An 11,134-nucleotide genomic window follows, 5' to 3' on the forward strand; every position below is an offset into this window, starting at 1 on the left:
GCTTGGTAATGTTACATTTTCCCAGGCAAATTATTGCTTCGCTATTTTTGGTACTCATTTTGTTTAAACAATACCAGGGTCGTTTTAGGCAGATATAGGATTATTAGTTACCGTTCTGTTCTGTGATTCGTTAAAACACGTTTATTGTTTTTAACCAATCAGTTGCGAGATCCCTTACACTATTTAATTCACAATAAACTTGCTTCAAGAGGCGTATCATCTACGGATATTTCTTTTTACATCTTTGATTGAACGCTAAATGATGGGACTGACGTCTGTACTTGCTTTCTGCTGCTGCCTTTCTCTTGCATTTTCGGAAGAGTGTAGCCCTCCTGTTGTCAATGTGTTCAACGGAGATGATGCTGGGTGTTGTCCGCTTGTGTCTACTAAACTTGACACAATATCATCTCAACTATCCAGAATTGAAGCCAGACTTAGTGGGCCACGATTTTCAGGTGAGTTTGGTGTAGAGTTTCTATAAAACATTAATGTTTGAAGTTTTCTAAAAAAAAAAAATAAAAAAAATACACACTATGGATATTCTTCCGACATAAGCGTAGTGCATTACGTTAACAAGACTGAGGTTGAAGGTTAAGGTAAAGCCATTTATGACGTTTCTATTATTGGACAGTATACATGTTTGGCTGAGTACAACAACACTATCGATGAAGACTTAACTTTGGATGTAATGTTGACATTCTTTTTGCAATCTTCAACCGAGATAAACAATTTGCTTTAAGTATTGGAAATACAGTGGCGTAGAAAAATATTTTTCATTGGGGGGATGATTGGCGTCGTAACAGGCGCGGGGGCGGGGGGAGGGGGAAACTGCCCCTCCCCTGACGGTTTTACCGGGTTGACCAAGCCGTCGTACCGGGCTGGGTAATAAGAGAAAAGAAATAGGGGAGGTTGAGGGAAAGAGAAAGAAGAGGAAAAGAAAAGGAAAGAAAAAGAGAAAAATAAAGACAAGAATAAAAAGGAAGATATCATAATGACCAGACTCACAACACCCTGCAACCCCTTCTCCACTTTAAAAACTGCCATAACTCCTTTGATTTATGCTGCCCGATGGCGTAACCACTGGGGAACAAGGTGAAAATATCTATCTTTGAAAAATCTTTCCCACCACTTTATAAATGCCTTTTCATCCCCTGAAAGTGCCTAAAAACCTCAAATTTCGCGCGCATTTCTTGTTAACATGGACCAATTTCCTCTAAAAATTGCACATTTTAGGGAGATTTGATCAATTCCAACGAAATTAACATTAAAAACACTACAAGGGGAGAATATCCATCATTGGAAAATCTTCCTCTACCCCTTGACAAATGCATCCTCTGAAAGTGCCTAAAATTCTCAAATTCTTTGCGCGCATTTCTTGTTACGGTAGGCCAATTCTCTATAAATTGTACATTTTAGGGTGTTTTCATCAATTCCGACGAAATTAGAATTAAAAACACAAAAATATTTTGCACGCATGGCCCGCATTTTTTTAAGGGCTTTTTTAGTTTTATACTATTAAGTTATTTAAACACATGATAGTCCCAAACTCAAGAAGGACAAATTTAAGATAGACCATTTTAACCTAAAAGAAGGGCCTCAATGTGTATAGATGGTGAATGAGGATTGTTGTTGTTGTTGTTGTTATTATTATTATGTTGTAATGATGTTACTTGTACTGTTCTTTAATGTTATTAAAGAGGGTCCTGAATATCAGTTAACCTACTGGGCTAAACTAGAAGAGTTACCCTCTATAAAAAAAAAAATAAATAAAAAAAAAAAAAATAAATACCCACTCTGACCCAAGACCCCTGTTACGCGCCTGGTGTTAGCACCAATATGTGCCCTTGTGCAGACAGGAGATGTGCCCCACTCTGAAGCTGGAAACCTTGTTTATGCAAAATAAATTGATGCAATTTGCTATTATAGGCCTAATCAATAAATTTCTCATCTTCAACCGATATAACCTTAAACATTCTTGGAATTGACATAACATTACTGATGTCGTACACACCCTTCAGTGTGAAATGTGGCTTTCTTTGCCAGCACATCTAACATCTAAGGAAAGAAGAGCTTAGATTGGTACCAGATAAAATAATTTTGTTATCAACATTAATACATTATGCTAATTTTCATCTTTGTAAGCGCATAATACAGTGCACATTATTTCTGTGACAGTCTTTTGAAGTGTGTAAATCTCCATTTTATCCCATACATAGTCAAAATATTGGGGGGAATGATACAATGCACCTGTCTCTTATACACATCTAGATGTGTATAAGAGACAGGTATTTACATTTTAGGGGATCTACGCCTATGTTGAAATAGCATTCTGAAGGCATTTACTTAGATGAAGTACAGGATCAACATTAATAGCGGACTTATTTTGGTATTTTAACTTTGAAAAAAAAAATTGAAACTATTTAATATGTGGTTTTATATATTGTCACCTCTAATTTCGGAGAGACGATCATATGGTGCCGAAATATTTTTCACAATCAACAAGGTACTGGAACTTGGTGATACTGGGGATAACACAAACACAATAACAAAGACCAACACAATTAATTACTATATTCAACATTTAATTACATACACTCCACAATAATCGCTATAATATCATTAAAAATGTTAAACGGTATCTAGCGCGCATGTAAAATATTGGCAGCGCACTTTTACCATCCATTTTTCTGCTTTATTATATATATGTAATATTTATTGATAATATTTGTTATATAACCCTAGTATAAGATTGAACAGGAGCATATGAAAAACAGCCTTTAACAACTACCTGATATGTTTTAACACTGTATAAATATGTTTGGAAAAAAAAAATTTAAAAAATACAGTTTTCAACTTAATAATGGATATTTTTACCCTCTGAGCTTAACTTGTTTCTCAACAACCATAGTATTTTTCTTTCCCACTTGCAGAAAAACTTATTTAGGCAAACGAATGATAAACAATTTCATATCTGTGAATTTTGTGTTAATTTTATTTTTCTCTTAATACATTTTTATATAGGCGTAAATTAATATATTTAAGAGTAATTATAGGAGTAATTTTATCCCATTCTAATGTTTCTTTTATGTTTGTTTCTCTATCGGTTTGGAAAGCCGCTGGACAATAATATTTCAGTATACTTTTGGTTATCCTGTGTTGCCAATTTACAAAACTATTCGTGTGTGTGTGTGTGTGTGGGTGTGGATGTGTGTGTGTCTGCCTGCCTGTCGGTGCCATCTGCTCTCAGCAGTTTGACGACCATAAATCTTCATCCTTCTCTATACCTTTCGCCCCTCTCACACATTCTCCATACTTCATCAGTGTCTATTCCTTCATGTTGGTCATCCAGTTTGTTCTTGGCCTTCCCCTCCCTCTTTTACCTTCTGATTTTCTTTCCAAAAGCTCTCACTGTATTCCATTTTGTTTTTACACATATTGTAGTCAAGGGTGATCATAAGCCTCAAACTAGGTTTATCCTGCTAAACCTTTTTACTAACAATTCCACACATGATTGACTGCATGTGTATAGACCCATTCCAAGTTACACTGCAAGGAGGATACCGCTATGCCTAGGAAAATTCGGGAATCTAGCCAGACCTTATCTAGTAGTTGTACTCTTAACAAGTATGTGAAAAAGTAGAATTCGGGGTACACAATGAAAGTGTCAAAGAAAAGAACAATGAAAAAATATGTTTTTTAATGTTTGGGTCTCTTGGTGGTGTAGGTGACGAATTAAGAATAGAACTTCAGAAACATGTTTCAGTGATTGGAAATATTTCTTAAATATTTGGCCGTTTTTTGACTATATACTACTTACTTACTTACTTCAGGGTTCCTTAGTCCACTGTTGAACATTCCTATAAACTCTTCCACCTCTTTCTGTCTGATGTTTCTTTAAACCAATATTCCTGTATTTTGTCAAGTCATCTCTCCACCTCTGTTTCTGTCTTCCTCTATTTCTTTTACTTTCTCTGGGTATCCATTCTATCTATTTTACTATATAGGCCTATGTATACATATATTTTATTTAATCATATAAGGGATTACAATCTATTAACCAGATTAGTTCTATAATTCTTTGTGCTTATTTTCTGGACGCATATCCGGTTAGGGAGTGCCTTCATTAAGCCCGTTATAAATCTCAATTAATTTCCACAGATTGGGAAGTTGTATTCAGAGGAAACGCAGGGGTTGCTAATCCTAACCTGCTAGATTTGTGGAAAGGTGCAACGACGTTAAATGCTGATGTTGCTGATGCAAAGAAAGTGGACGGCACTTTTTCTGCTCCTTACAAAAGTTCATTGGTGGAAAATTGGGGTGCCCTAGACATCAAGAAGGTAACTTGTGTAACTTGTTCTCTCAGAGAGTATCTTTGAGGATAAATAAGTAATTCAGAATTAAAGTTTTCTTTTTTAAACTTTCAATGACGCAGGTATTTAGAACACACTCTCTAACCAACCAGTCTATTTATTCGTAGGTCAAATTTGCTTTCTATGACGACGGCGAAGAAGTGATGACATTGATATTTAACGGTGTCGGGAGTAATAAGATGAACTGGTTTAGCAGGGCTCGCTTGTTGCAGACACCTTACCCAGACATGCTTACTTCCAGCTTTAATAAGTTTGCTATCGTTCCTTCCGCTGGGTAAATCTTTACATCTTCATTCATGTATTTTATGTATTTGCTGATTAACATACATACAAGACGTACTAGTCTACCTATTTTCAAAACCTTAATTGTTTGAAAGGAGGCTTTGGCATCCAAGCCTTAAAACTGACATATTATTTATTAAGTTATTACACAGTGTACTACACAGAATAACGAGGTTGTATTCGATTGTAGGAATACGGGCTTTCTATACTGCCCCACCATGACAAAAGGAAGTAACTGACAATTTTTCAAAAACGAGTTTTTTTAGTCACCATCAAAGAACTAATAATTTGAAACATATTGATATATTTGAGTATGTTCAAATCCCACTCATTAAAAAGTAATTAGCAACACAAAAAGGAAGTAAGAGACTAAAAATACAGTAAAAACCACCAGAAAAGGAAGCAGGGGACAAAATCAACATGCTCCATATTCCTTAATTACTCAAAGCAATGCAAACATCATTCCTTCCTTTTGTCATGTTGGGGCAGTATAGGCCAAGCACGTATCATTAAACACACCGCTAGGTTGCAGTTTTTTTACACAATTATAAGCGCCCCGCTCGAATTTGACTCTCTTTAAACTCCTTAGACATGTTTAATTGTACATTTAAACATAAATAGGACTCTCACGAATAATTTTTTTTATTCTTGCCCACTATACGAAATCGTGATAAGATCATCTTTGGTGACTTATTTATTGACTTAAATAAGTCTTAAATTTTTGGCCTAGGCTGTTGAATGTTTTTATCATGGAGGCCTATTGCATAAATTTAGCTGTTACAATGGTTACATCGAACCAAGTTTGTGAAAAATACAATACATTGTAGATTTATGCACTCCAAACGGCATTACAAAATTTTTGGTGGCCTACAATAAGCATAGACATATGTTAGCCTTAATATGTTAGCCTGAAAATTATAGCACTTCATGCAAGCAAGACCTCTAAGCGCTTCACATCATTACACCCGATCATGGATCAAGCACAATGGCACACTCCCAGCGTTGAACTCCTTGATTTTGAAGCTAGGTGTAAATAAATCAGCGCAATTTCTGTTTGTACATAGCAGGTTCCCACTCCGGGGTGGAGAGATACAAACCCGTAAGTAAAGTGCCAAGGACACGAGAAAAATTCACGGTGAGGAATTGAGCATACCTCCAATTGATAAGCAGACTTACAACCGCTGTGAAAAACCACTATAGGTGTATAACCATATCAGTCATTTAGCCGTTATAGGTGTGAACATATTTCTAGTATTATATTTCATATTTGTAAAGAAATAAACAGTACTGATAAACAGTATTAGAACACATTGTTCTTTCATTAGCAAAAGCTCCAGATTTCCAAAAATCTAGCTTTTAGGAGGTTGGATGTAACACAGATTTAGACACATTTATTTATTATTATTTCTTAGGCCTAATTAGTGAACCCTTTTCGATGACACTCACTCCTCTTCATCCACTGGCGCCATCAATAAGTTGATCCCTTCCTCCATTAAACGATAACTGGAATTTATTTAATTACCTCCGCTAAGGAGGTTATATATTCATCGCCGTCTGTCTGTCTATTAGCAAAATTATGCAAAAACTAAGGAATGGATAATCATATTTGTGCATAATACCTTAAGAAAGAGATTATTTAATTTTGGGAGGAAGAATACGACGAGGACAAGGTCAAGATCACTGAAATTCGGTTTTACCCCGGAGCATAAAAGAAAATAATCTAATCGCCCATCATCGCGGCCTGTGTGTATTATTCGGTATTTAGGCACAGGGTGAAAAATAATAGAATCGCCCATCATACACCTGTGTTTTCTTCGGTATACAAACACAGGGCGGGGGTATGTTTTCTATGGAGTGACTGCTCTAATTCAAGTTGTTTCCGTTTTTCCCAGTTAAATTCATGGCGATTCCGATCTTCTGTTTGGAAAGAGGGGTGCTTCACTGTGTTGTCCTCTTTTAGGGCCAACTCATAATGACAGCACTTTTTAAAATCATATTTTGCAGCACTTGTCCCCAGTGTCGTATGTGGTACATAAGCAAGAATCACGGCGGATGCCCCAATGACAATGGCTGGGTAGTTGTTACAGGCCATCAGGTATGCTTATGGGACAGGGCACAGGGTGACCCAGCACCTCGCTTCCTCTATTCCCCCACGGACGGTGTCATCAATTGGCAATCAGGTAAGTGCATATCTTGTTTATCGTAAAATCAACATTATTATGTTTATTTATGATGTTTTTCTCGACTGTTTGCGTGGCGGTATATATTAAATCAAATAAAAATCAATAACAAATAATTATTCGCAATTTGTGTTTTCAGAGCCTCCTGCCAAAGCCAGTGTGATGGCAATTTCTATTCAAACAGGTGTTTAGTGCGCATTGCCCACACTTTAACCAATGAAACATGTTGAAGAAGATGGCGGGGACTGTCATTGTAATTCTGAGTCTACTAATCTGCCTAAATAGTCAAACATTACATTTTATTAACAATTCATAAACTATCTCATGTGTCTATAGATTTAACTAAACAGCTGAATTACATGATCTTAAAAATAGTACTAAATTTAAATTAAAACGTACAAACCTACGATACTAATGTGACTCGCTTAGAGGCCTTGCTGGCATTAAGCGTTATAAGTCTGATATATTATTATTATTATTATTATTATTATTGTTATTATATTTATTATTATTAATATAAATAAACACTTCTTATATTACATAGCTGATTCTATTGTGTTGTACCGTATAAGTTATTGCTTGATTAAATTGTTTTCTTAGTTTGATTAAAGATTTCTCTCTGTACATGTATTTTATGTCAACTAACGCAGAACCTGTTCAATGATTATTATAAATATTGTAAATCTATGAAATAAAAACCCACTAGGGTCATTCCCCTCTCCTTTGGACAGATCCGGACCACCGTCATACGACACCACAGCAAAATCGTTTGACACAAATGTTAATTTGCCTATCTAAATAAATATTTGGGCCATACTAAAAACAACTATCTCTGTGAACCAACCCTATCAGGGATTTATTATTTCGGAACCCTGACCAAGGGTCTAGTCGGCCCATTAGTTCAGACCCCTCTGTTGGACATGACGGCAAAACTTTGGAGCCACCAATGGGTGACCTTCCTTCATCTAAAACATCCACACCCGTGTGAAAATGAACCCAAGGCTTACCCCTGGGAAGTTTACAGGTATGTTGGCTTGCGTGTACGTTCCACTATCAGTCCCAACTATGATTGAGGCTGAGGTAAGAATGGAATACTAAATCTTGAAAATAGCATCAATAATTTCTTTTCGAAATAGCTTTGTATTTAATTGTCGGAAGAATTAACCACTACCTGAAGACCATTAAGCTGTACCATTAATATAAATATATAATAATAATATAGCTCACATATTAAATGATTGATAAACTGAAAACTTTGGTATTGTCACATAAACATAGTGCAGGCCTAGGCACAATTTTTCAATAGGGATGCTTTTTCCGAGCAAAGTGTGTCTATGGGGAGGGGGGAAGCCAATCACCGTCAAATTAGCATTACCATATATAATGATTTTTCTGATACCCATAATTCGTGAACATTATATTTGTATTTACATAACACTTTGGTATTGTCATATTGACATGTTTCTTCCATTCTGTGTTTATTGCTTGCCTATAAATCATACAACTTTCTGTCCCAACTGAAATTTATACGACGTAGTTATTTTTATCATTATAAAGCACATCATCGCCTTAATGTTTAAATGTGGATCAAGCACTACTTTTCCAAAATTATATTCTTCTGGCCCATTGACTCCTGAATAGAAATCATGATTCTATATTTTTAGTGACATAATTTCCATCACTGAGTACTTGACCTTTACTTCTTTTTTTTTTTTTACAAAACTTTGAAAGACAATAACAAATAGTTGATTATTCTTACGAAATTATTCAAATGACTTTCAGACAAAATCTCTAACAGGAATCTGCTGTCCTTTTGACTGAATGATCCATACGGTACACCGGTCAACTTCACAATCAACACTTCAACTATTTGTACTATTGTCAAATTTTTGCTGATAGCTAAGAACCACTCTACCACTCACTCAACAACATGGAATAAAAAAAACAAACTTTAATGGTAAAGTTGATTCTAATAGAAATCTATACAGATGGACGCAAACGTCTTTTGACTTTTTGACGCTAGATGTAAACAATATATCCGTAACCAACCAATATCGCGATCAATTTCTACTTCAACTTTACCCAACGACATATTCAAACTTCATAATGCGCCAGCTGCAAATACATTTTCTGTTGAAAACCAAGTAGTGCCTGAAAGAACCTGCCAAAGAAAGATCGATTGGAGAAAATTATAAAGCTTTATGCTGCTCAAGTGTTTTTTCCCATTCAGATCATCCATTTGAATTGACTAACACACTTGCCTTGCATGAAAGTCATACTGTTTGAAGGTTCCATTAAAGTAGATACCTCCTCTTCTGTCTGTCACCCTACCACTCCGTTTGATCAGTCAGTCCTAAGATAAACCTACCCAGTGTGGTGGCCATTCATAAAACCATTTTGTTTTACGCGTATGGAACGCAAACTCAAAATCCCAAGGGGAGTATTCCATAACGTTACAGCGACTACATCAGCGTATTTTAGCATTTAACCCTACTAGGTACCTGAGTGGAGAGAAGCAATGCACATAAAGCGCCTGCCTGCTCAAGGACATAAGTGAAATGCACAGCGAGGGATTGAAACCCCAACCTCGAGCTTGGGAAACCAAACGGTGCCCGCTGCGCAAATATTTTACAAACATTACTAAAATATTCATGACTGTTGTAAAGTATCCTTTGGCGATTTTGCTAGTTTCCTGAAGTGAAATGAAAAAAAAAAAAATCCATCATCAAAAACTTTATCAACATTTTCCATAATATATTCATTCATTTATTCAGGCAACTACTCAACTTTACTCAGCCAATTGAGTAAGGCCATAAATATAATAATTGCAATAACATAATCGATACATATTAATTACATGTTATTAGCTCGTTTCTAATATTGAAAGCAACATAAAGGAACTTAGATAACTGAAACTGTACCTGAGTATCTTTAAATAATCACAGGAATTTATAATGATTTGGATTTGACCAGAAAAAAAGGAAGGCAGGATAGACTCTTTCTTTTTTGTAAACTGTACAAATTAAAGAAAATGATGTTCGTCTTCTATTTCGTTAGCGTCAAAAAGATAGCATGCGGTTGGGTCTGCTTCATGTCTAGTGTTTATAAGTAAGGAATGGGACGCAGTGCGAATTAGGGTTGCATCAACGGTGTTTCGTATTGGCTACTAATGAAATATATTTTCGGTTTTCGTATGATAGTTGGTTGTCAATATTATTACAAGAGTCATTTTGCAAGAAGGATTATCAATAGTAAATGAACTTTGTAAATAATTGTCATTTAATCTAGTTTCAAAATTCTTAAGAAATAATTCAGAATCACTTACTTCTTGGTTTAGCAAAGCGAAACCAAAGCCTTGTTCATAAAGTATTTGTTTAAACTTCAGTGCCCAAATTGTATATCCGTATGGGTTCAGCATAGAATAGCACTTAAACGGAAGGCGGTCGGAATACATAGTTACAATTTTATCAAATAGGAAACTCTCTTTTTGTAAACTTTAATCCACAATGGAAAGTGCCCTAGTTCGCTTAGACTCCTTACGTTATTAGCTGAATATGGAATACCTCCATTTTTTTTACAGAATTTTGAGTGCACCTTTCATATCTTCTCCATTGGTCGAAATCCCATACCTCTGAGTAATAAAGAAGAATTGGAACAACCATGCTATCAAACATATACATTATAATATTAGGGTTAACATGGAGATATCCATCAAGAAAACCTTTGATCTCTTAAATAACCACTTTTCTGCTTGTTTTGTTAATGTATTTATCGCTACTGACATCGAACCTCTCGAACTGACTTTTACACCCAGTTAGTTATAATACGGCACGACTTCAATATTATAATCTTCAAATACCTATTTTTATGTTTCCTAACAATTCCTCCCTTTTGAAAACCATTGTTTTTGTTTTTCTATACATCTAAGTCTCACATAGTACAATATCTGTCAAGCGCCCTCAACATTTTTCTGTAATATTAGCGGTGTCTCCTTAAAGCACAATGTCATCCATATTCTAAATTGCAGCATTTGGCCGACTGGGCTTCACAGAATGATTATTTTCTGGGCGGATCCATAGGGGGCGATGGTCGTCGAGGTCCGGTCCTCCAACCACTCTTATGATGAAGCAGGGGCGGATTTAGGGTGGGGGGTGGGAGGGGAGGAGCGGGTAAAAAAAACTGGGTGACGGTGAGTGAGATACAACTTTTTGAATATTTAAAAACTGGAGGAAAAGTTTTAAAAATGGGCGGTTACGCCCCTTTTCCCCCAGTTTTAAATATTGAAAAATCTGTATCTCATGC

General features: G+C 35.8%; 1 protein-coding gene across 1 annotated transcript; it reads left to right on the forward strand.

Annotated features, from left to right (window-relative positions):
- Positions 1–217: 217 nt before the first annotated feature.
- LOC117104821 lies at positions 218–7,413 on the forward strand. Its single transcript, XM_033245664.1, has 5 exons — positions 218–455; positions 4,159–4,337; positions 4,478–4,644; positions 6,657–6,832; positions 6,972–7,413. Exons 1-5 carry the CDS (start codon positions 260–262, stop codon positions 7,022–7,024), a joined length of 771 nt encoding a protein of 256 aa, XP_033101555.1. The 5' UTR covers positions 218–259; the 3' UTR covers positions 7,025–7,413.
- The last annotated feature ends 3,721 nt before the right edge of the window (positions 7,414–11,134 follow it).

This window comes from Anneissia japonica, unplaced genomic scaffold (assembly GCF_011630105.1).
Source record: "Anneissia japonica isolate Jap-2015-1 unplaced genomic scaffold, ASM1163010v1 scaffold2834_len698180_cov181, whole genome shotgun sequence".
Taxonomy (NCBI): Eukaryota; Metazoa; Echinodermata; class Crinoidea; order Comatulida; family Comatulidae; genus Anneissia; species Anneissia japonica.

Bases quoted from the DNA above. Each gene is read 5' to 3' on its own strand.
- LOC117104821 (XM_033245664.1), top strand. From the start codon at position 260: ATGATGGGACTGACGTCTGTACTTGCTTTCTGCTGCTGCCTTTCTCTT. The intron at 4,645-6,656 runs GTAAATCTTTAC...CATATTTTGCAG, and splicing joins GCTATCGTTCCTTCCGCTGG to CACTTGTCCCCAGTGTCGTA. The intron at 6,833-6,971 runs GTAAGTGCATAT...TTGTGTTTTCAG, and splicing joins TGTCATCAATTGGCAATCAG to AGCCTCCTGCCAAAGCCAGT.